This window comes from Rhinatrema bivittatum, chromosome 2 (genome assembly GCF_901001135.1).
Source record: "Rhinatrema bivittatum chromosome 2, aRhiBiv1.1, whole genome shotgun sequence".
Lineage (NCBI taxonomy): Eukaryota > Metazoa > Chordata > Amphibia > Gymnophiona > Rhinatrematidae > Rhinatrema > Rhinatrema bivittatum.
This window is the reverse complement of record NC_042616.1, coordinates 793542247-793568017: the sequence shown is the minus strand read 5'-3', so window position 1 is coordinate 793568017 and position 25771 is coordinate 793542247. Positions and strand designations below refer to the sequence as shown.

Sequence of the window (25771 nt, the reverse complement as noted above, 5' to 3'; positions counted from 1 at the left end):
GTAATTCTACTGCCTGTTAACGTATAACTAGTATCATCCCCTACCACCCTACTACATTTTCATTTACTTGTATTTCCTGGCAATGTCATGTTTTGCTCATTGTGTTTTGAACAAGGGGCGTAAACTCCCAAAAGCTCAAAGAATATAGGTTAGTCCTGTAAAACAATCACCTTATTTCATTACCCTTTATTTCAGAGCATTCAAGAGGACAAGCTGCAACCATACTACTTTACCATAAGAACACCTAAAAATAAAAATTGTTTTATTCACTTTATTACAAGGCTGATTACAAAAAACAGTTTAGTCAAAAAGACCAAAGCCCATGTCATCATCTGATTCCTCAGACTCCTCCTCTTTCTTTTCCTCTTTCTTCTCCTCAGCTGCAAAAAAATAAATTAAAAGTCAGCACCATTTCTGAAACAGACCACCTCATTTTAAAATACTGGAACAGAACAGACTAAAATTTGAATTTTCAAAGTGGTTTCTTTGTAATGTGTAGTGTTAAAGCTGACCCCCATGCTAACAGAGTAGGCCTGTACAGAACTGATGACCATTTTAGTGACCCCTCCCAAACTGTTATGTCAGAAGTGGGGGACCTGAATGAAAAATGTGGTCCAAACCAAGTATTGTATCAACTTCCTTCAGAACACTGCTCTGAAATATCAATCTAGGACAAAAGCAGCCTGGCTCAGTAACCCAATCTATTACTGCAGAGATCATTACTCAGTATGGAGCTGGCCCCACAAATATAGATAGATACAACGCTTTCATGCTCAAACTAAAAATAAGATCCTCCAAGCCGCTTGCCCTTAGTCAAGTTCAAAATCTGAGTGCTGGTCACAGTCACCTTCTTGTCAATGAAAGAGGAGGACATTATTTTCATTGGTCTGGTCCAATTCAGACCCAACTCTGGGCAGCGATCTGAGTTCATGAAAGCCCAGCCTGCATGATAAACTACCTCTGGATCAAGTCCTAAGCATCAAGCTGAAGCACTCCCTTATTTCTTCAGCTTAATCCAATAACACGACAGAAAAATACAGCCAACTATGTAAAGAAAAGATGTAAGAAAGATGATGGAAAGACTGGAAGCAATTCAGCCAGACATCCCAGACTAGATCTCTACAGACTTTGAACTACTATCCTTAACAGAAGGTTTAGGATAACCTCCACAGAGCAGCAGTTACTACTACCCTATAACACTTCCTGGGCAGACCAGATATACCATTTTTGCTGTCATTTACTATGTTACTATAATATGGTAGGATCCAAGATGACCCAGAAGCCATCTAACTGCTCAGCATCAAGGCAGCAGCACAATTTCTTAGCCGAGGTGGAATCTCTGAAAAGCTGATGTATGAAGATTTACAGTACAACGTGTTGGACCCCTTTTTCACAAACCAGTCACTGTTGCATTAAACCTTACAAAACCCAGCTTACCTGGGGCAGCACCACCAGCAGGTGCAGAAGCAGGGGCAGTTCCACCTGCAGCAGGGGTGCCGCCACCAGCTCCTACATTGCAGATCAGGCTGCCGATGTCAATATTAGCCAGAGCCTACAAAAAGAAAAGAGCAACAAGCTGCATTACATAGTAACATAGCAAGCTCGAAATAAGCAAGGCTCTTCCTTACACATGTACAACTTACTCCATTATAAACTCAACAGTAAAACTGCATGAAACCCCTATAACAATTGTATAGTTCTAGACCACCTCTCCAATTCCGGTTCACAATATTTTAGGTACCACATATCCCCTGCCCTAAAGCACTTACAATTTAAGTGGGTAGTGGAAGATAAAGTGACCTGCCCAAGGTCACAAGGAATGTCAGTGGGAAGAGCTGCATTTAAACCTTGGGTCACAGTTCACTGTGCTAACCACTAGCCACTCCTCCCCCATTGCCTAGTCCCCAAAATACCAGAATGATGTCTGAAAGGGGTATAGGATAAGGGTTCCCACTGTTAAGTCATTCATCAATTAGCTGCAGTAGTATAAGCTCCCATAGATACTCCAGATTACAAAAGCAGTGAAAACAAGGTGAAAAATTGTTGTGCAATTTACTCTCACCTCAACTATGTCTCCTATAGCAGGGGTCTCCAACCACTGGTCCGCGGACCAGGACCAGGCGTTGGGGGGGGGGGGGGGGGGGGGTTTGCCGGTCCACGGCACCACCGCAGACCAGCACTAAACACTGGCAGTGTGCTCTGCGGCGGCTCAGAGCACACTTTGTGGGGTGGATGCTGCCCGCTGCCCAGGGCCGGTGGAAGCACAGCATTAGGGGGCGCCGAGCCACCGATGGACCTCATCCCACTGGTGGCTGAGCGATGAACTACTGCTGTGCTGTGTGCCGGATACACACAGCAAGAAGATCAGCAGGGCAGTGGTGGAGCTCATATCACCACGGCCTGAAGAAAAAGGTCACATCTAAACATGCAGGTGCTCCTCTTCCTTCCTGCCGGCGCGGCCCCGGAAGAAAAATGTTGCCAGAACCGCGCGGGCAGGAAGGAGGAGGAGCATCAGCCGCGTGCAGAAGAGGAGCAGCGCGGCCCAAGAAGAGGCCAGAGGTGAGAGTGAGTTGAGAGACTGTGTGTGGGAGTGAAGACCTGAATGTGTACAGAGAAAGCATGTGAGAGCCTCTGTGTGTATGAGAGAGACAGCATGTGACAGTGAGAGCCTGTGCTTGAGCAAGACAGCATGTGGGAGTGAGACAGAGCCTGTGTGTGTGAGAGTCAGACAGCATGTGCCAGTGAGAGATTGTGTGTATGAATGATTGTATGAGAGAGCATGTGACAGTGAGAGCCTGTGCTTCAGCAAGACAGCATGTGGGAGTGAGAGAGAGCCTGTGTGTGTGTGTGAGTCAGACAGCATGTGCCAGTGAGACTGTGTATGAATGATTGTATGAAAGAGAGCATGTGACAGTGAGAGTGTGTGTGTGTGAGAGAGTGAGTTGAGAGACTGTGTGGGAGTAAAGACCTGAATGTTTACAGAGAAAGCATGTGAGAGCCTCTGTGTATGAGAGAGACAGCATGTGCTTGAGCAAGACAGCATGTGGGAGTGAGACAGAGCCTGAGTGTGAGAGTCAGACAGCATGTGCCAGTGAGAGACTGTGTATGAATGATTGTATGAGAGAGCATGTGAAAGTGCATGTGTGTGTGACAGAGAGAGAGAAAGCATGTGAGAACGAGAACCTGACTGTGTGTTTGAGGGAAGAAGACAGATGGAGAGAAAAGAAATAGAAAATAAGACAATATAAAAGGAATTGGCAAAAAAATAAGAAAGGGAAGGTAGAAAAAAAAAGCCTGTGACCAACCGAAGGTGTTAGGAGGGCGGCTCAGCGCACGTTTTTGTATTGCTGGAAAGTCAACTCCTGGTTCAGAGGAGGAGTAAAATTCGACTCCCCTTTCCGGTGGTAGCGCTGAGCATGATTTGTGTGTCTGTAGAGACCCAAAGGGATCTTTGAGTTCATGAAAAGGGGAGGGTATTGAGTAGGTAATGTGAGAGGGAAAGCTCGCCCATGTGGGAGCCTGGATGGAAGCCTCCTTATTCAGTACAAAGCAGTGCCGCCATTTTACCCTTTTGGGGCAGCAGGATTTCTCCTCTGCCCTTTTGTTGTTGTACTCCTGGGAAGGGAGACAAGAGGGCGTCTTTTTATTCATTTATTACCCTGGTTTGTTTTGTTTTTTTTGGAAGTTTGTTTGAGGGGGGTTTTGTCCACCTTGCTTGCCTCTTTATCTTGATTTTTCCCTTTTTTTGTGTTAACTGAGACCCCCAGGGTCCAGGGACTAGGCCTCTAGTCTCATGAAGGGAACTGGAGTTTTTCATTGTGAAAGGCCTCAAGGGGAGATCTGTGGGAGGCAAAGTTTGGCGCTCACAGCCAGGGGAGGTCGTGAGAGGGAAGGCGTCAGGTGGAGGAGAGAGGTGTGAAGTTTGGAAAACAAGGGAAACAGGCCCAGTGCTCCCACTCATTCTGAACCTATGGTGAGTTGAGTCACATTCACATTATAAATGTCATAATTAAATGATAAGTGTGCACTAAAATCCAACCCCCTCCATAAACCCCGCCCCCATATGACCAAAGCCCCGCCCCGCCATGGAAAAGTGGTCTTGCTTGAAGCCGGTCCCTGATGCAAAAAAGGTTGGGGACCACTGTCCTACAGGGTTGGAAAAGTATTTTCAAACCATGACACCAGGCAAAAACTCTAAACCTCTTTTACTTTTTTTTTTTTTTTTTAACTCATTTTGGATTTCTTCATTTTTGGTTGGTGTTTTGTCAAACAGTTAAGATTTTTTTCTTTGCTCCTCCCCCCTCATCTTTCCTGTTCTGTGCATGCAAGCAGCAGCCTTGGGCCCAGGCCAGTGTCAGGAACTGATTATTTAGGCACCAGGATGATCTGAAACAGGAATATTCCAGCCCTGGTCCTTTATGCAATGATGAAGAATATGGAAAGTGGACGGTGGAGACAACTAGACAGGAAAAAAAAAAAAAGGAAAAGTTAAGAGGGCTTTTCTTTTATTCTAACAGAAAAACCAGAAAGCCTGGGAGAAATGGAAAAAAAAAATTAAATATTTTTAGAATCATGAATGAAACTGAAGAGTATTTTTAAAATACTCACAAATGCCTTTAATCATTGTAACAGACACTGTAAATCTAGAGTTGTAAATAAAATTCCTGTATGTGTGCACAAATATCACAAATCCATCCAAGATTTGGGGGGGGTGTCACCTAATGCTCTGCCAAGAAACAGATGCGTCTAGGAGCAGCTCCCCCGGCTCAGTATTTCATTTAGCAAGTATTTTCATCCTCTCTCCAGAATTTGGTATAATTCTTGCGGGACATCATGTCTAAGTCATCAATACTGGTGACGTGGGCAGAAAATTTGGCCAAATCACAGCGCACGCCAAAGAAACAGGCAGTTGAGCGGGACTGCGCACTGGAGACCTCAGAATAGGACGACTGGCCGGCTCTCCCGGCCCCAGGCAGAGCAGACGGCGATGCTGCCCAAGCTGTTTGACAAGCTGGTCGTGGTGGGAGAAAAGCTAGCGTCACTGGTTTCCTTGGTAGAAGACAACGCGGCCCAGATTGGCAAGACGGTTACTCGGTTAAGGAGTTGGAGGTGTCGCTGACGCAAGCATGTGCAAAGGTGGATGCTTTGGAGAGAAAATATGAGGTCTTGCTGGAAAAAAAATATCAAAAATTGGGCCGGAAGACAAAATCCGAGGATGGTGGGCCTGCCTGAGAAAGTTGAGAGTAAGGGCCGGTGGAACTGTTTTCAAAATGGCTGCTGGAGGCTCTGGGGATCGAGACCTGGAAAAGCTGCCTGAAGATCGAAAGGGCTCAGAGCGCTGGCTGCCCCCCACTTGCAATGGACATGGTGCATGCAAATGTATCTCAAATATCCAGTATGGATATCTTGAAAACCCAACCAACTTGTTGCACTTAAGGGCAAGAGTTGCCTCCCTCTGCCGTTACAGAAGAGAAAATGAAGCACGCCAGTGCCCAGCTTTAGTGCTGTGTATTCAGAGCACAAAGATGCTGCCTAAACCAGGACATCATTGCTCATTTATAGGGCACCAGATGATAAAAAAAAATGTACAGCCAAAAGCTGGGGGTGTACACACGTTCCCATCTTTTGCTAGTGTGCAAGTGCCCATCTGCCCTTAAGCTGGATCTCAAGCTATTGAAGGAACAAAACAAATTCAGCACGGAGGGGGAGTGGGGGAATCGAGATCAGTGCCAAGTTATTACTGCCTGAATTTATGTAACAAAGACTGAATTTACAAATACCAAGTCCTTCAAGAGTGAATCAAGGCCGTCAATCCCACCAGTCTCCCCCCTCCATCGGTCCATCCCCTGCCCTAGAAGAGATGAGAGGGAGGATATGATACAGATATTGAAATATCTGGAAAATATTAACACAAACCTTTTTCAATGAAAAGGAAGTGTATGAAGCAGTTACAACTCCCAACACATTGCTTGGCAGGTTTAGATCTTAACCTGCGGACATTTACTATGCTTTAAGTCCCTGCTGCAGCCACTGCTTTCTTCAAACATACAGGTCAATACAGCAAAGTGCGGCCGCGGTTACCCTGCTCCTAACCCGCTTTCCACTCACTTTTCGGCCGTGTTAGTCCAACCCGTGATACACTATCCCCTTTAACCCACTCTTACCGCCTCTTTAAATCACCGGGTAACCCCTTCCGCCCGCGGCATGTATATCAGATGTAAACGAGCGAATTAGCTATTCCCTCCCATACAGTAACGCACACCCTGACTATCGCTTCTTTACCCTGCCGTTTTGCCGCACGTTTAACCTGCTAACTTACCGCCTACCCTTACCCCTGCGTTAGAGGCAGGGGTAAGGGTAGGCGGCAAACTTTCCCCCAGCCCCCGCTCACCTGCCCTGGCCGCGTCCATGGGTGCCGGTCTCCTGGGCAGCCCCAGTCCTCTCTCCCCTCCTCCCGAAGCAACAAAAGCGGAAAAAATCGAAAAATAAAAGCGAAAAAAAAAGTAGCAAGAGAGAGGGGAGAGAGGACTGGCAATCCTACTCGCGGGATTGCCAGTCCTCTCTCCCCTCCTCCCGAAGCAAGGAGCGTAAAGCAGCCTTGCTTCGGGAGGAGGGGAGAGAGGACTACTGCCAGTCCTCTCTCCCCTCCTCCCGTCTCCGCCGATGTCAGTCTCCGGAGGGGGGCTGCAAGAATAGTAAGTCGCTTCGTTGCTTTACACTGCCAGTCCTCTCTCCCCTCCTCCCGAAGCAAGGCTGCTTTACGTGCCGTGCTTCGGGAGGAGGGGAGGAGAGGAGGGGAGAGGACTGGCAATCCCGAGCGTAGGAGAACTGTCCACTTCCTGGTACATGACATTTGAAATGACAGATACCAGCGTGTCCGTGAAGCGTTAGTCCAGCGCACCCAAAATACTGTATAGCGCTCTATACGGTAAAATGGGTTGCACGGGCCTAACGCTTCACGGACGCTTCTTGGACACAGCTTGCATTTGCAAGCTATTTACATACAGTATCAAGCGGTAGGTGAGCCGGACTGTGCGTGCGGCAAACCGCGGGTGCGCCTGGCACTAACGCAGCTCTTCCTACCGCTCCTTACTAACAGCCCGATACTGTAAAACCACGGGAGAGCGGACGAACGCCCGCTCTCCCGGCGCACGCACCGGCCCTTCGCCGGTGCGAGCTATCCAGTATGCAAATTAGGCGACGCGGTGCAAACGAGGGAAAGGAGGCGCTAGGGACACTAGCGCGTCCCTAGTGCCTCCTTTTGGCCTGGAGCGGCGGCTGTCAGCGGGTTTGACAGCCGACGCTCAATTTTGCCGGGCGTCGGTTCTCGAGCCCGCTGACAGCCACGGGCTCGGAAACCGGACGCCGGCAAAATTGAGCGTCCGGTTTTCGGCCCGACAGCCGCGGGCCGAATTCAAATTTTTTATTTTTATTTTTTTACTTTTGGGGACCTCTGACTTAATATCGCTATGATATTAAGTCGGAGGGTGCACAGAAAAGCAGTTTTTACTGCTTTTCTGTGCACTTTCCTGGCGCCGGAAGAAATTAGCGCCGACCTTTGGGTCAGCGCTAATTTCTTAGAGTAAAATGTGCGGCTTGGCTGCACATTTTACTTACTGGATCCCGCGCGCATACCTAATAGGGCCATCAACGTGCATTTGCATGTTGAGGGCGCTATTAGGTGCCGCGGGTGGGCCGCGTGTTTTCCTCCCCTTACTGAATAAGGGGTAAGGGAAAACACGCGTCCAGAGCAGGCTGACAGTGCGCTCCGACGGAGCACACTTTACTGTATCGACCTGATAATGAGAGGCTTACTACAAAATTTACTACTGTAAACAATGTGCCGTACTAACCTTCACACATAATCCAGATTTCTATTCTACATGCATCAAAATAATTTTCTCCTATAAGAAAACTATTTTGAAAGCTAGCAGCAGTGTCTCATATTTCTTACCTTAGCAAACAGGCCAGGCCAGAAAGGCTCAACCGTTACTCCTGCAGCCTTGAGGAGCGCATTGATCTTATCCTCCTGCAATGTAAAGGAGAAAATATAATTAACAAAACTCACTGTTAAATAATTAGACACAAAATGATAGGCCAGCCCTGTGCCGCAAGTCAAAGTATCCTATTAAGGGAGACAGAGGACAGGTGTCCCACAGAAACAACAAACCGGATCCCGAGGAAAGGAAGATGGCTGCCAGAGCAACCCTCAGTCAAGCAGAATGGCACAGGTCCTTCAAGCTGAAAGCCAGACAGGCTGAGGGTTTTCCTCATTTTGTGTCCATAGGTTCCCAGATTGACTGATTTATATAATGTCAGTTGTACACAGTGCTTTACCGAAACTTAAATGAACTGTCTGCTCCTTGGCATTTGCAAACATTTAAGCTTTGAGTTAAGATGGCAAAGACATGACTGAAGATTTAAAGGTGAATTTTAAAAGCCAGGCATGTGCCAAAATCGGGAGTTTGGCACACGCATAAGCACATTTGCATGTCCACCTGGTTTTATAAGCCGCCCACATGTACCAGTGTGTGAAATAAAAGAGGCAGAAGGTGGGCAGGCATGGGCTTTTCAGGGTGAGACCAAGACATGTGCACAAGTAGCTACACTCCTGGACACGTGTCCAGATATATTTCAGTGCAATTCTACTTCTGCTATGGAGGCGTAAATCTTTATGAAACTATCTCCAGGCATCTATGAAGTGACTGAGGGGTCTGGGTTAACTGGGAGTGCAAGCCAGGAGGGTTTGAAGAACCCAGCTCTGAAGTGGACAAACTGGTGGATGAGCTAGACACGTGTCTGTTATAAAATTCACTTGCATGCTCCAAAAGCAGGCTTACACTGCTGTGCATGCACAAGCTTAAATTCAAGGGGGCACATACAGGTGCCTGGGCTACTTTATAACATGTGCATACGTGTGCGCAGATGCCACATATCTGGCCGCAAGCCCACACACACGTATATATGCATCCGTTTGAAAGTTACCATCTTAAAGTAGATGGGTTTGAGGGCGGGGGCAGCTTTAATGAAGTAAAACTGTACAGAATTACTACTTTGTCTAATTGGAGTCAGTCATGTCCTGGCAGAAATGACTGTCTGGGAGGTACCAGATCATGGACCATATCAGTAGTAGTGCCAGCTCTAGAGCAAATGGTGCTCCCCCGATGTAGTTTTCTGTACACTTTCTCTCCCCCTCCCCCCATAAACATGTGCTCATACACTAGTCTTCCCGGATAAAACTTGTGCTCTTTATGTTCCTGACCCCAGCACACTCGGCTGCAGCTCTAAAGCAGTGGTTCCCCAACTAGTGTGTAATGGCCTTCACGCCTGATCAGGTGTACCATGGAAAAGTCACCACTGCTTGATTTTTGGATCTAGAACAGCACCTGATCTCAGCACCTTAAATCTGTAGGCGCTACTTTCTGGAAACGTGCAATCATGCATGTTTCTTCTTTCTAGATACAGCATTGGCCCTGGAATGTAGAAATTAATGGGCGAAATGCAGGGCACAGATAGCCAGGCCTTGCTTTGTTTGATATAGGCAGTTCACAAAACACTTCCTTGTCTTTCCCCTCCTGAGTTTCCTCCCAGACTGTCTTATCCCCAGGCTGAGTGAGACAGGGAGATTGTCTTGAGCACAGGATGTGATTCAGTCTGTGTTGGGAGCAGCAGAAGTGGAACAGCTTTGGCAGGCACATGCAGCAAGCATGATAACTAACCAACAGGCCGATACAGTACAGTGACCTCTGACGGAGCACACTGTTAACCCTTGATGGGACGCGCGTTTTCCCTTACCCCTTAATTCAGTAAGGGGCAGAAAACGCGTGTCCAACCCGCCGAACCTAATAGCGCCCTCAACATGCAAATGCATGTTGATGGCCCTATTAGGTATTCATGCGCGATTCAGTAAGTAAAATGTGCAGCCAAGCCGCACATTTTACTTTCAGAAATTAGCGCCTACCCAAAGGTAGGCGCCAATTTCATCAGGCACCGGGAAAGCGCACAGAAAAGCAGTAAAAACTGCTTTTCTGTGCACCCTCCGACTTAATATCATGGCAATATTAAGTCTGAGGTCCCGAAGGCTAAAAAAGGTAAAAAAAAAAAATTTTTAAATTTGAAATTGGCCTGCGGCTGTCGGGTCGAAAACTGGACACTCAATTTTGCCAGCGTCCGGTTTCCGAGCCCATGGCTGTCAGCAGCTCGAGAACCGACTCTGGCAAAATTGAGAGTCAGCTGTCAAACCCACTGATAGCTGCCGCTCTTTTTGCCCATTTCTACTGCCGGGCCTAATTTAAATACTGTATCAAGCACGCAGGCGAGTGGCTCTCCCGCAGACTTTACTGAATCGGCCCACAAGCAAGCTGCCTGAATGATACTGACTTCTCCCCTCTCTCCATTTACATTGTATACAGACTAGGGAACTGGTCCAATGTGATAAGATCATGTGCCTTTGCTCCCTCTCTTTCCGGCTGATGCAATATCTGTGCTGAAAAAATAGGCACTCATAATTGAGCATTAAAAAAGGAGGTGTTAGCATCTCCTCAGCATTGGACACCCAGAAGTGGGTGTTGTGGGACTTAGGAAAATAGACGCTCTTAAATTGAGCATCCGTTTTCCTAACTTGACAGTCAAGAGGTTTTTTTTCCCCCCCCCTCCCCCACGTTGCTGCTTTCTGTGGTTCCTCCAACTTAATATCACCACAATATTACGTCAGACGATCCATAGAGAAAAGCAGTATTTTCTGATTTTCTGTACAACTTTTGAGGCTCCTCGAAAACTTAACTCCTGCACCGGGACTGGCGTTAATTATTGAGGGTTAAAATGTCTATATCGGGCACAGTTTTTTATTTTTTTTTTATATCAGGGTACTAGCTAATAGCCTCATCGACATAGCATTTAGATGCGATGAGTGCTATTTCCGCTCTGGTTTGGATGCACTGACCCCCCTTTATTGCATCAAGGATTATGGACACGCGTCCAACTGAGTGCACAGTGCTGCGAGCTAAACGTTTACTTCTGAAGAAGCAGGCCGCCGTGCAAGACCCTCTCTGCAAACCGTCAGGGGGGGGGACCTCCACCTGCAAACCAGAGCGAGGCCTCCAGAGTCACATGAGACGACATCAAGTTATAAACAAAAAGCGTCACGGCACAGAACTTCACAACTGCATATACTTTTAAGAACATTTCAAGATGACCAATTGTTAAGTAGAAGAACTGCTGCTGCTGCTGACATGCGATCTCAAATCACCAGAACGATATAAAGCAAAAGGCTTTGCTAAAGACCTGAGAGGGGAGGGAAAGGGAAAAGAAAAGCCCGGTCTGCAGTTCACGGCTCAGGTGGTAGAAAGAGCTTCCTGCCCAGGAGAGCCAGCACTTTTCCAAAACGGGGCAAGAGCTGAAAGCTTGTAAATGCCGGCCCCCAAACATAAAGCAGAGGGACGCAAAAAGGTCTCTCCAATGCGCCAACTTCGGTCAGCTGAAAGTATATCTGAAGCAAAGGGTTAAGCCGGAAGGCCTCTGTTCCCGGACCCCAAACAGAAACCTCCACTCCGAATTTAAGCCTCACGAGCCGACGTCCGAGGAGTACGGAGAAAGGAGTCTACGCTTCCCTCCTATAAACCCCAAATTTCTGTTTGCACGCCCAAAGCAGCTCTGGTCTTGTCCGGGCACCTAGGAAAGCGTCCGGGAATCGATGCCCCCCCCTCACCCCCGGAAAGCTCGCGAGCCGCACAAGGAGAAGGGGAGCGGCCACGTCAGAGCGGGCCCGGGCCCGGATCTGCACTCACCGTGACCGTCACGTCGTCGTCGTGCAGGATGAGGGCGGCATAAATACAGGCGAGCTCCGAGACGGAAGCCATGTCCGTGCACGCCTGGGGCTGGCCGGGAGCTGGATGGCCTGGGCAGAGGGTGCTAGCCGCCGGATTGAAGGGAGTCCGGCCTTAGCTTCGTCAGAAGGACCGAGCACCTCACGCGCGCAACCGGGCCCACAGGAAAGAGAGGGCCGCGCGGGGCGGGCTCAGGTTTTTCTATGCGGCCGCCGGCCAATCGGAGCTCTCCGCTTAGCGTGACGAAGACCGGAAATACTCGGGGTTTTGTTTTGTTTTTTGCAATAATGCAGCTTTATTAGAACAGTAGCAAAGACAAGACGTTATGAACCAGAACAGGCAAACAAACAAACGTATTGAAACTAAGGTTGCCAACTTTTCCACAGACCACGACTAGACACTTGAGTATTCTGGGGAGGAGGAGAGGAATCATAGGAGGAGTGTTTATTCCCCTCATTTGCATTAATTTGAATACATTTCAGATCATCCACCTTGATGTCATGGTATCAGGGCTATTGTAACATACATTGTTTGTGGGCTTGGCCCTCAGAAAGCCATGAACAAATTAAGTTACTATTACAAAATAGTAAACTTCCCAGACAAACACAGGATGAACTGCCAGCACTCAAACAGTAACAACCTTACTCATAAAAAGGCAACACTGCAAATATTACACCAGACCCTAAAACACCAATACACTTCCTATTATGGAAAAAGAACTAATTGCAATAGATTCCTACACAGAAGCCACATGCTAGCTACATCACCTCAGTCACACATGCAGAGTCACATAGTATAAATAAAAACATGACAAGAACTGAATTGGAATCACGATTCTACATACACATACCTGGGAACTTTGTCCCCCTGAGATTACCATGGATTAGCGGGGGGGGGGGGTGCAACTGCACAGTGGGACTGGATGCTCACAAATTTGCTCTCATAAACACTCTTACATGTTCACACTTACTTTCAGGCCGATACAGTAAGGACGCGTAAGAAAGAGTGAGGTAGTGCCGGGCGCACCTGCGTTTGCTGCACGCACAGTTTGGTTCTCATACCGCTCGATACAGTATTCAAATGAGACACAAATGCAAGCGGCGTCCAAAGTGCGTCCATGAAGCGGTAGGAGTGCGTAATCCATTTTACTGTATAGAGCGGTATACAGTGCCTATATAGTATCCCGGGTGCCCTGGTACCTGTCATTTCAGATGTCATTTCAAATGTCAGAAAATGTCAGAAATGCATTTGAAATGTCATTCCAACAGGTAAGTGGATGTTTGTTTGTTTTTTTCGCTGCTTGGACGTCGTCCATGGACCTTTGGACGTCCGGCCGGGCGTTCAAGGTCCGTGAACGCCCGCTGCCTTGAGCACCCAAGCTGTCTTGATCACCCAAGCTGATGCCCAAGATGTGACTTCGGGCGTTCATGGAACTTGGGCGTCCAGCTTGGGCGCTCAAGGACGTCCGGCCGGGTGATTGAGGTCCATGAAGTCGCGTCTTGGGCGTCCAGCTTGGATGCTCCAGCTTGGGTGCTCAAGACAGCTTGGGCGCTCAAGGCAGCGACTTCGGGGGTTCATGGTCCTTGGGCGTCCAGCTTGGGCGCTCAAGACAGCTTGGGCGCTCAAGGACGTCCGGCCGGGTGCTCGAGGTCCATGAAGTCGCGTCTTGGGCATCCAGCTTGGGCACTCAAGGTAGTGGGAAGGTCCACGAACGGTGTGCAAGACACTGCCTTCAGCGCCCAGCTCAAAGGTCCGTTCGTGGACGCCCAAGACGCCAGACGTCCAAAGCAGCGAAAAGGTCCACAAACAGGCGCATATCCAGCTGTGTCTGACCCTTGTTCCATGCACAGGTGTATGATTGTACCCGATCCCTGCTCTAACTCCTATGTCATATGCAGCTGTGTCTGACCCCTGCTCAAACAATTCCTGTTCCATGCACAGGTGTATGTATGTACCCAACCCCTGCTCTAACTCCTATGTCATATCCAGCTGTGTCTGACCCCTGCTCAAACAATCCCTGTTCCATGCACAGGTGTATGTATGTACCGACCCCTGCTCTAACTCCTATGTCATATCCAGCTGTGTCTGACCCCTGCTCAAACAATCCCTGTTCCATGCACAGGTGTATGTATGTATCCAACCCCTGCTCTAACTCCTATGTCATATCCAGCTGTGTCTGACCCCTGCTCAAACAATCCCTGTTCCATGCACAGGTGTATGTATGTACCGACCCCTGCTCTAACTCCTATGTCCTATGCAGCTGTGTCTGACCCCCACTCTAACATTCCCTGTTCCATGCACAGGTGTATGTATGTAACCGACCCCTGCTCTAACTCCTATGTCATATCCAGCTGTGTCTGACCCCTACTCAAACAATCCCTGTTCCATGCACAGGTGTATGTATGTACCGACCACCGCTCTAACTCCTATGTCATATGCAGCTGTGTCTGACCCCCACTCTAACATTCCCTGTTCCATGCACAGGTGTATGTATGTACCGACCACCGCTCTAACTCCTATGTCATATGCAGCTGTGTCTGACCCCCACTCTAACATTCCCTGTTCCATGCACAGGTGTATGTATGTAACCGACCACCGCTCTAACTCCTATGTCATATGCAGCTGTGTCTGACCCCCGCTCTAACATTCCCTGTTCCATGCACAGGTGTATGTATGTACCGACCACCGCTCTAACTCCTATGTCATATGCAGCTGTGTCTGACCCCCGCTCTAACATTCCCTGTTCCATGCACAGGTGTATGTATGTAACCGACCACCGCTCTAACTCCTATGTCATATGCAGCTGTGTCTGACCCCCGCTCTAACATTCCCTGTTCCATGCACAGGTGTATGTATGTAACCGACCACCGCTCTAACTCCTATGTCATATGCAGCTGTGTCTGACCCCCGCTCTAACAGTCTCACAGGAGCTCAATAATCTCCTGCTGGCCAAGACGCAGGTCGTGCAGGATCGTCACCGCCTGCACTGCCATTCCCTCCAGGGTGTCCAGGCGGATGGTGATCTGCGCCAGGCCGAACAGCATAGCGTCCGGGCGCCCCCCAATGTTTGAGGGCTCGTCCCTGGACGCTACGCCGCCTTCCGGCTGATCACCAGCCCCAGGCATCCCCGGAGAGCCTTGGCCGACAACGTCAATGACGATGTCCTCCTCATCTCCCATGGCAGGCGGGGCGAGTGCGGCAGGAGAGAGTTGGGCCGGAAAATTGGGGGTGGGGTGGGTGGATGAAATACAGGGATGGGCATGATAACGGACAGGCGCTCCAAAATGGGGGTGGGCGGGATAGAAGGGGGAGCAGGAGAGATTTGGGCAGGAAAATTAGGGGGGGGGGGTGTGGATGAAATACAGGGACGGGCATGATAACGGAGAGGCGCTCCAAAATGGGGGTGGGTGGGATAGAAGGGGCAGCAGGAGAGATTTGGGCAGGAAAATTAGGGGGGGGGGGGGGTGTGGATGAAATACAGGGACGGGCATGATAACGGAGAGGCGCTCCAAAATGGGGGTGGGTGGGATAGAAGGGGCAGCAGGAGAGATTTGGGCAGGAAAATTAGGGGGGGGGGGGGTGTGGATGAAATACGGGGACGGGCATGATAACGGAGAGGAGCTCCAAAATGGGGGTGGGCGGGATAGAAGGGGCAGCAGGAGAGATTTGTGCAGGAAAATTAAGGGGGGGGGGTGTGAAAAACTGGGACGGGCAGGATCACGGGGGGATGCTCCATAATAGGGGGGGGGGGGTGAAAAACTGGGACGGGCAGGATCACGGGGGGATGCTCCATAATAGGGGGGGGGGCGCAGGATAAAAGGGTGGGGCTCCATCTCTCCCTCTGATGTATCTGAAAAGAGAAAAAATTAAAGCGTTAACGCTGTCCCACATGAATTCATGCACAACAGTGTAAGAAACAGAACCTAGCAACTTTTTAACCGGGAACATAACCTGTACCATTACAAACAGAATGACATTTACATGTGCAAATTTCATCGGCGTGACAAATGGCATAAACTATGCCGATGCTATTAAAGGCTCACCGTGGCGTTGTTCCGGCGGAGCATATTCCTCAACACTGCCGCCATCATCCGTGCTGCTCTCTGAAAACAGAAATATTTAAATTTTCACAGCTGCGCATGCAAAGATTGAGAATAGTACAAATAGTTAATTTCTTTATCGCTTTCAGGTCAACTGTGAAATCTATTAACTGCACGTACCGTACTCTCTTCTGTGGGCCCGCAGGACCCTCAGGTATTCCAGCTCCTTCCGGATCCTGCTTGCCTGCTTCTTCAGTGCTTCAACCTGGCGGTTATACAATAGCAAAAGGAAACAGAAGTTGAACTACAACTTTTGATATGGAGGCAAAAATAAATTCAAACCAAACAAGTCTTACAAGTTGAGTGGGAAGTGTCATTTTTACATTTGTCATCCCCATCCCAATACAAAACTAGTACCCAAATACTTCCAACAAGTCAAGTCCCAGTTGTCCTGTTGTGGCGCACAGCTATACAAAGCAACCACCCAAATAAATGTTAATTGCTTGGTTCTAACAAGCCAAGTGTCAGTTTCCCTACTGTCACACACAGCAATACAAAACAAACCCACAAATGTATGATGTTTTACTTGTAGTTTTGCATGCGTGTTACAACATAACAAGAAACAGAGGCCTATGAACTTACCTCCCTCGGAAAGGAAGCTTGCGTGTTGAATCAGGCCCTGAGCGCCCGCCAGGCCTCGTTGGCCCTGTCCTGGTCCCGCGGGCGCCCAGGGCTGAAGAAAAGATTGCGCTGGTCCTCGGCCACTAGTTCGGCAAGCAGCCTGACGTTGCCATCCGAAAAATTTTGCTTCCGCCCTCATGGCATCCAGACAACCTTTTTCAAAATGGCCGTCCGGGCATGGCATTGCACGTGCGAGTGCGAGTCCAGAAATTATTGACACGTGCTACCTGCTTCCGGCCCCTTTGCTTCGCCATGTTGATAAAGCGGAACTTATGAGACGCTGAAGCCTAGACTTAGGCGTCCCTTTGATTCCGCCATGGGAATATCGCTACAAACTGTTCAGGCGCCGAAATTGGGCATGCGTTTGGTTCGCCATGTTCCCACGGCGGAACTTTTCAGACGCTGAAGCCTAGACTTAGGCGTCCCTTCGGTTCCGCCATGTCCCTATGGCTACAAACTGTTCAGGCGCCCAAGCCTAGAACTGGGTGTGCGTTTGGTTCGCCATGTTCCCACAGTGGAACTTATGAGACACTGAAGCCTAGACTTAGGCGTCCCTTTGGTTCCGCCGTGGGAATATCGCTACAAACTGTTCAGGCGCTGAAATTGGGTGTGCATTTGGTTCGCCATGTTCACACAGCGGAACTTTTCAGACGCTCAAGCCTGGACTTAGGCGTCCCTTCAGTTCCGCCGTGTCCCTATGGCTACAAACTGTTCAGGCGCCCAAGCCTAGAAATGGGCGTGTGTTTGGTTCGCCATGTTCCCATGGCGGAACTTATGAGACACTGAAGCCTAGACTAAGGCGTCCCTTTTTTTCCGCCATGTCCCTATGGCTGGAAACTGTTCAGGCACCCAAGCCTAGAATTGGGCGTGCGTTTGGATCGCCATGTTCCTACATGGGAATTTCTCAGGCATTTAGGGCTGGACATGGATGTTCCTGCCAGAGTTTCTTATTGGTCAAAACTAGAGTTTCCAATTGGTTTTGGAACTGGAGTTTCCAATTGGTCAGAATTGGAGTGTCCAATTGGTTTTGGAAGTGTGGTTTCCAATTGGCCAGCACAGCATCATAATCCTACCATGGACGTGTATATAGGTCGCTTCTCGGAATGGAAAAGTCCCTTTCGAATTCGTTTGGACTAGGACACACCGTGTACAACTGTTTCGTCGGATATCTATTGGGAGATCGTCAAGGCTTTCAGCAGGTAAGCATAACAATGCACGCTTCTTTTTTTTCCAAAAATTAGGCGTCCCTTGTGTTGATACGTGTGCCTTTGCAACTTTTTTCTGTGCGCTTATGCTCGGGCGCACAAGGAGGAAGCCTAGAATATGGTGTCCCTTGTGTAGCTCCCTGTGCCCATTCTACTCTTTTCTATGCGCTTATGCTTCGGCGCTCATGGAGGAACCCTAGAATCCGGCGTCCCTTGCCTATGCTACTCTTTTCTATGTGCTTAGACTTGTGCGTTCATGCATGAAGAGTAGAGTTTGGCGTACCTTTGGTTCCGCGCTGGCCATGGACGTTGGAAAGTTAAAATGGCCGACAAACAAGGACGTTCCCGCCTTTTTCTCGCTACACTCCACGGCCTCGGTATCCATGGTGGAAGGTCTGTTTTCATTGTCTTGTTTGCAATATTTTGTTCGCCTCTTCTTTCTGTTAGTAGTAATTTAGTTTATGATTTTCACGGTGGGTGTTTGCTGTATGCATGCCACTCCTCTTGGCGGAGAATTCAATGTTTGTAATTTACAGTACCTGTATATGCTAGCCTCTTCTTCACATTTATTGTGTTTTTGATGTTTGTTATTAATGTAACCTGGTTATGTTTCCCTCTTCTTTGTATTCAATCTGTTTCTGATGTTACTTGCAGTTCCTGTATATGTAACCCTTCTATTTGCATTTTAACTGTTTTAGATGTTTGGTCTTTAACTGTAACCTGTTTATGTCACCCTCTTCTTTGCATTTTTTATGTTTTGGATGTTTCGGTTTAGACTCTTGGCTGTATGCTCTCCATTGCGCCCTGTACCTTTGTTTTCATTTGCTACATTTTCATCAGTCATTAACCCATGTTCCCCTTGTTATTTTCTATGATTTAGACAATGATGCCTGGAAAACATAGCATTGCACGGGTGGCGGCGGAGCCCGGAGACCCGCAACCAGTTGTGGAATGCTCTTCTGGCTCTTGCTCGATGCTATACAGGGGACTCAATATATTCAAGTATATTTAACAGATTTAATCTCCGCCGGGCTGTCCATTAATCACGTGCTCTTTATTACCGTTCAGGTATAACCATGGCAGGAAAGCGCACTATTGCTGAGGTGGAGGAGCATGCCGTCGAGCTGCAACAAGAGGAAGGCACAAGTGGCAGCCAGCCATCCAGAAAGCGAACCCATAACGCTCGCTTTACGGATGAAGAGAAAGAAGTATTGTGCCGCGCCGTATGCAAAAAACATAACCTTCTCTTCAAGTCGAAGATCTCGTGGACCAGCAAGAAAAATATTTGGGAAAAGATTGCCCAGGATGTGAGCTCCCTTTCTGTGACGCCCAGGGATGTGAAACAGGTGCAGCACCGGTGGTGGGACACCAAGAAAGAGGTGAAAGAGAAGGCCGCTAAAATCGATGCCTCTGCAAAGAGGACCGGTGGTGGGCCCCCATGCAACATCGTGCTGACACCTGTAGAGGAGATGGTTCTCCGAACTATGAAGATGGAGGTCGTGGTGGGCGTGCAGACGCAGTACGGCGCTGACTCGGCAGCATGTGAAGGTATGCATATAGCTAAATCTGATTACCGTAGCATGTTAACTGTATGGGTCACGAGAGGTCACCGATGTGTGATCGCTCTTTTTCCTAGGTTTTAACTTTTTCCTACTGTAATTTAAATGTGCATCATTGTTTGCCCTACCGTCACCATACTTGTGCCAATACTATCTGATAGCATTTAGCAAATATGTCACGTCTCTCCTGCCATAAAAATTAAGAACATAAGAACATAAGAAATTGCCATGCTGGGACAGACCAAGGGTCCATCAAGCCCAGCATCCTGTTTCCAACAGAGGCCAAACCAGGCCACAGGAACCTGGCAATTATCCAAACACTAAGAAGATCCCATGCTACTGATGCAATTAATAGCAGTAGCTATTCCCTAAGTAAACTTGATTAATAGCCGTTAATGGACTTCTCCTCCAAGAACTTATCCAAACCTTTTTTGAACCCAGCTACATTAACTGCACTAACCACATCCTCTGGTAACAAATTCCAGAGCTTTATTGTGCGTTGAGTTCTTGTTCGATAACATATATAACATATATATTATTGAATTCTTGTTTGATAACATATATATTAAGATTTAGTTTGACAACTGTACTGCTATAAATTCCGATGAACTCTTCCCGGCTTATGGAATGACGGCGACCTCTTTCTATATCTTTATCCACAGACACAACGGGCAATGGCGATGTAAACAGCGAACACTCCAGCCACACCCCTGAATTCATCTTTCCAATGACGAGCGCGGACTCCCCCAGCCAACAGATGTCAACAGCGGACATGGTAACACTGGATCTGTATGATGTCCCTCTCAGCGAAGCACCTGAAGTTCCCCTGGACCGCCAGGATTCAGTACCCCCGCAAGCATTTCTAGACTCGGAACCATCCCAGGTACTGGATGACGCTCCACTGACCGAGGAAATTGCGCCAGTGGTACCGGACCTCGAACTGTCACTTTTTGGCAACAACAGCCTGAGCGAGCAATTTCTGACTGGAATAACCTCGCATCAGGATCGTCATAATGAGCAACTCCTCCAGGAAGGGCGGTTGCTGAGAGCCGACCTCAACACTGGGATGGCCGCTCAAGCAAATGCTATTAGAGAATGTATGGCGGAAATGATGGCTACTCAGAGAGAAAGTATGGCGGCATTGATCGGCGCAATCCGAGATGTTGCCTCAACTTTTCCTTCCGGCAACCATTCCTAAAATGTTCAATAAAAGTTATAATTGTTTTGCAATTAGACTACATGTCCTTTTATGTCACATCCATCATTGCATATGTACAAAAAGGGTTAAGTTATCAAAAAAAAGTTATTACTACTAGCGAATTCTTATAGGGTTACACATGGGGGATAGGATGGGCATGGCAAGGGAACTGACCATGCAGTAGGTAGGAATAAGAGCTTCATTGTTACTGCAGTTGGAGGGGGGACATACCATGTTCATAATGTCGATGCCACCCCATCCCCTAGGCCTGGTATGAAGGCGCAGACAGCTGGAGAAGGGCCTGGGGCGGGGGAAATCCTTTGTGCTGGAGTGGCGCTCCACATGCAAGAGTATAAAAGACAGGTGATGTTGTATACAATGGGTAGACACACATTATTTATGTAACACTTCACGAAATGTTAATGGAACCTTAAAAAACAGATTTTTATTGCTGGGAAAAGCTTTCATATTCAGAGAAGGAAAACTAGATGTCGGTAGAATGTTTGTAAACATTATATCAATGTAACACATCAAGGGATATTTATTCAACCATAAATAACCATAGGCTATTGTTAATATGTTGGTGGCTGGAAAAGGCCTAGATGACCATACAAGAGGAAAGAATTTATCAGGTTTCAATGGGGTGACGAACTTTTTAACATTTTAAGACAAATAACATTACAGAAAATATGGATACAATGAAAATCGTTGTGAATTGTTAAGGGTTTGATGGAGGGGTCATCTTCCGGTTATATGTTCTGTTCTGAGGGGTGAATTTTTAAACAAATCAATCTCGGATTCTGAAACAGAAAGAAAAAAAAGGCAAGAGTAAATAGGACATACAGGTACAGAAATGACTAATATCTACAATTAAGCACAGCGATGAACTACGATGAAAGCGCCACATCATCATGGGGCACTGTAGACAGGAGTGGTACTATAACAGCAGTAGGGAAACGTAATGTATGACATTTAACTTACAAGAGAAATAACTTTCGATGATCCTTCGTCGGACTTCATGACCCCGTGCAGTGTTGTCCGCTTCAGCTGCCAGCTCCACGGGCGGATCTGGTGGCAAGTTTTCGTCTACCTCTGCATGCACACCAAATCTCTGACAAATGTTGTGTCGCATGCAGCAGGCAACAATTATGCTCACCACCTTTTCTGCACTGTACTGCAGGGCTCCCCCTGAGCGATTCAGACATTGGAAACGCCCCTTCAGAACTCTAAAAGTGCGCTCAATCACGTTTCTGGTGCTGCCATGAGCCTCGTTGTAGCGTTTTTCGGCAGCTGTGCATGGGAACTGGAGTGGAGTTAGCAACCAGGGCTTACAGCCATAGCTGCCATCACCTATAGGATCAATAATCTGAGATGCATCAAAAACAACTTTGCAGCGCAAAACACCGTTAACATTGAATGACATCATAAACATTACTGTCTCCTGAACATCCGGAGACCAGAACACATGACAGACAGAATCACGGGAAGTAGCTATTGTCACTTACCAAGCAGCCAACCTTCACCGTACTTTCCTTCTGGGAATTGGGTCCCCAGAGCTGAATGTGCGAGAATGTAGGCGTCAAGGCAGCTCCCTGGAAAGTTCGCTACAACATTTAGAATCTGAAGGTGTGCATCGCAAACCACTTGCACATTCATGGAATGGAAGTGCTTGCGATTCCGGAACGCACTCTCTTCATCCGACCTGGGGGTAAACGCAATATGAGTGCAGTCGATAGCGCCCAACACGTTAGGCATCCCCGAAATACCCATGAATCCGCTGCGGATCTGTTGCAGTTCAGCTGGATCCGTAGGATAGATGATGTACTTCCTCATCCGCTTCATCATGGCCTTCATCGCCTGTGACAGATGCCGTGAAATGGTGGCCTGCGTCATAACAGCAATTACTGGGTTTTGAAAACTTCCGGTACCCAAAATATTTAAGGCACAGAGAAGTTTATTCAATCCAGGCACAGCATGGTGTCGATTGGCCTGGGGGTCTAGGTCCCCATGTAGATCTTCATAGAGGGACAAGATTGCCCGTGAGCTCAGCCGGTAGGTTCGGACAACATCTCGCTCACACATGCCAAAAAGAGTTGTCCGTGTGTGGATGAAACGTCCCGGCCTGTCGATGGCCCGCTGATGGCCTGGCATGCCGATGGCACGGTGCTCTGCCTGCATGGAATACAACAGAGGCAAACACACGAAATTCAAATTAATAGATGAACACATATAAATCCTTTAACAACTCATACATGCTTACACCTGCCACACTGTGGGCTCTCTGGTGTACAGTTTGAATGGCAGCACACAAAAAGTATGTTACAGATCAATGTGACGAGAGAGAAAGGGAAAGATAAACCTCCATCACTGTTGAGAGTAAGCTACAGCTAATTATTTTTTAACTTGATTTCAATGCAGGTATAGCTGAAACACAATCTGTCACATATAAAAAAAACAGATAAAAATATATACAGATTGAAAAAAGAAGCATGGACATGGGTTAGGGGGAGATGAATATAAATGGATCAGCAACACTGTTATTCTCAGCTATGCGTTCTGATTTCAGCGTCTAATACAGCCTTATTCCAGACGCAGGAAGAAGCCTCCATATAGCCAGCCGTATAGGCGTCCGTAGAGGAACCGGAGCCTCAGGATGCCTAGCGGATGCCCATCTTACCGGCATCCGTAGAGGCGTCCCTGTCTCCGCCTTTACGGACGCCTATGTTTACGGGCGCCCATCTTTCCGGCGCCTGTAGAGGCGTCCCTGTCTCCGCCTTTACGGACGCCTATGTTTACGGGCGCCCATCTTTCCGGCGCCCGTAGAGGCGTCCCTGTCTCCGCCTTTACGGACGCCTATGTTTACGGGCACCCATCTCTCCAGCGTCCGTAGAAGCGTCACTGTCTCCGCCTTTATGGACGCCGATATTTACGGGCGCCCATCTTTCCGGTGTCTGTAGAGGCGTCCCTGTCTCTGCCTTTACAGACGCCTATGTTTACGGGCGCCCATCTTTCCGGCATCTGTAGAGGCGTCCCTGTCTCCGCCTTTACGGACGCCGATGTTTACGGACATCCATTTTTCCGGCGTCCGTATGTTTACGGACGCCCATCTCTCCAGCGTCTGTAGAGGGTGAGACATACGTGTCCAAATTGTGCGTGCAAAGCGGGCTAGAAACAGGGTAACCGTGGCCGAGCTTTACTGTATTGGCCTGTTTCACTGCTCATTCTCTCACATTCTCACATGTCCATTTACACCTTTACTTCTGCCATTCTCCCACCAACACACACACACTCACTCACTCACGTCTCTCCTTCTTCCATACACAAATGTCCACTCACTTTCACACCCATGCTCACTTGCACTCAGTTCTCTCCTACTGACCTACATACACTCTCAGATCTCTTCTTCCTACACAAATACACACTCACTCACTCTCACAGACATACTCATTCATTCTCTCTCCCCCCTTTCAAAACACACTAGCAACAGCAGACTCTAACTTGGGCTCCTGGAGCAGCAGCAGCCTCTTCCTTCTCCTCCTGTGCTGCGGAAGTGGACGCTGCCTGTTTCTTACTTCTCGTTTGATGCATGGGCAGGAAATCGTAATTTCGATTGGCCAAGGCAAACAGGATGGGGCGGGCAAGAGGCTGCATACAGGAAACAGGCTGTGCAGGAGCAGGTGGTGTCACGAGGAAGCGAAGTTAAGAGATAAAAAGGTCCGGAGATGGTAGAAATCACTGTCAGGGTCCTCCTTTTTCAGCTGCACAAGACCAATGAGGTTCCTTTCTTCTTTCCGGGTCCAAGCAGATTGGTTTTGCTGCAGCACCCGGAGATTTCAGGTATTGGCCCGGAGACCCGGTAATTCTTTTAGAATTCTGGAGTCTCTGGGTCAAATCCGGAGAGTTCCCAGGTGTGCACATGCAGTGCAATAATGGAAAAACAGAAACATCACAATTTCTCATAAAATAACTAATAAATCAAGAAATATAAAATATCAATTATAATAGTAAAAGCATATTAATATTAATAAATATAGTAAATAATTCAAAACGTCTGATGAACAGACCCTGTAATATTTAAAAGTTCATTTATACTTATAAACTTTATAAAATTTCCCAACCACCAATAAAATATTTAAAAACAGCAAACTAATAAAATAACATCCAACAGTTAAAGATTTAAAAACCTCCAACTCTCTATACCTGGAAACTTTTGATTTTCAATCATTCTGAGATTGTCATGGATTACTGGGGAGTGGAGGGGGACGAGGGGGATGCACAAACTTTCTTTTCTCATATAGGCTTGCGCTATCACAGTTGGTCCCCCTAGCCCTCACAGGCTCCCTCTGTCCTCTCAAACACACACCCTTACACAAGCTCCCTCTCTCTCGCACACATGCACCCTCAGATAGGCTCCATTTCTTTCTGGCAAGCACACACTCACACAGGCTCCTTCTCTCTTTTGCACACTCATACACCCCTGCACATAGGCTCTCTCTCGCTCACTCATACAACCCCCATCACATGGGTTCTCTCTCACACACAAACACACACCCTCACAAAATCCCTCACTTACGCACACACCCTCACTCAGGCACAAAGGCTGTAAATCACACACACACGCACTCCTGTCACTGTGCCTGTCATTTGGCACACGCACACATACACACTCACAGGCCATGTGGAGATCATTAGCTGCTTACTGCTCCTTGGCTGCAGCCCACGGGCTCCTTCCTCATCTTCAGCCATGAGCGGCTTGACTGCTATAAATACTAAACACAACCTACATGCTCTCAGAATACTTCACAGTGGTCTCACATACAGAACACAAACCCTTATCAAGTACAGAATAAGGTATCACAAATTGTAGATAGGAACATTCAGGCAAAAACTGAATTCTTTGTTCTGCTATCTACTCCAGTTTCTCATACACACCCTCTCTTTCACCTCCCCTGCCCTTTCTGTTCCCTGCAGACAGAAGAAAAATGGGGGAATAAGAGAAAGGGAGGGGCTGGATTAGGGAGCAGGGGGGCTTTTTTGTTGTTGTTTGCTTTGCACTGTGCTCTGTCTGCTCCAGGCTCACCCCAGTTCTTTTTCCTTGAAAACTGCCTGGGAGGGGCTGGAATAGGAAGCAGAGGGCTATTGCCTGATTCTAGGTACTAGATTCATCAGGGCAGAGACACTGGGGCCTCCTTCCACTTTGCGGCATTCTGCTCACAGAGCATCTGGGGCCTCCTCCATCTTCAGCTGTGAACAGGATGGGCTC

The 25771-nt window shown here is 48.0% G+C and overlaps 2 protein-coding genes across 2 annotated transcripts; one reads left to right on the top strand and one right to left on the bottom strand.

Moving 5' to 3' along the window:
- Positions 1-228: 228 nt before the first annotated feature.
- RPLP1 (ribosomal protein lateral stalk subunit P1) lies at positions 229-12011 on the bottom strand. Its single transcript, XM_029592087.1, has 4 exons — positions 11787-12011; positions 7955-8029; positions 1438-1552; positions 229-380 (listed from the first exon to the last, which is right to left on the bottom strand). Exons 1-4 carry the CDS (start codon positions 11856-11858, stop codon positions 301-303), a joined length of 342 nt encoding a protein of 113 aa, XP_029447947.1. The 5' UTR covers positions 11859-12011; the 3' UTR covers positions 229-300.
- A 6816-nt stretch (positions 12012-18827) lies between these two features.
- LOC115083406 (t-SNARE domain-containing protein 1-like) lies at positions 18828-20508 on the top strand. The gene is made up of 2 exons (XM_029587210.1): positions 18828-19299; positions 19973-20508. Exons 1-2 carry the CDS (start codon positions 18828-18830, stop codon positions 20506-20508), a joined length of 1008 nt encoding a protein of 335 aa, XP_029443070.1.
- The last annotated feature ends 5263 nt before the right edge of the window (positions 20509-25771 follow it).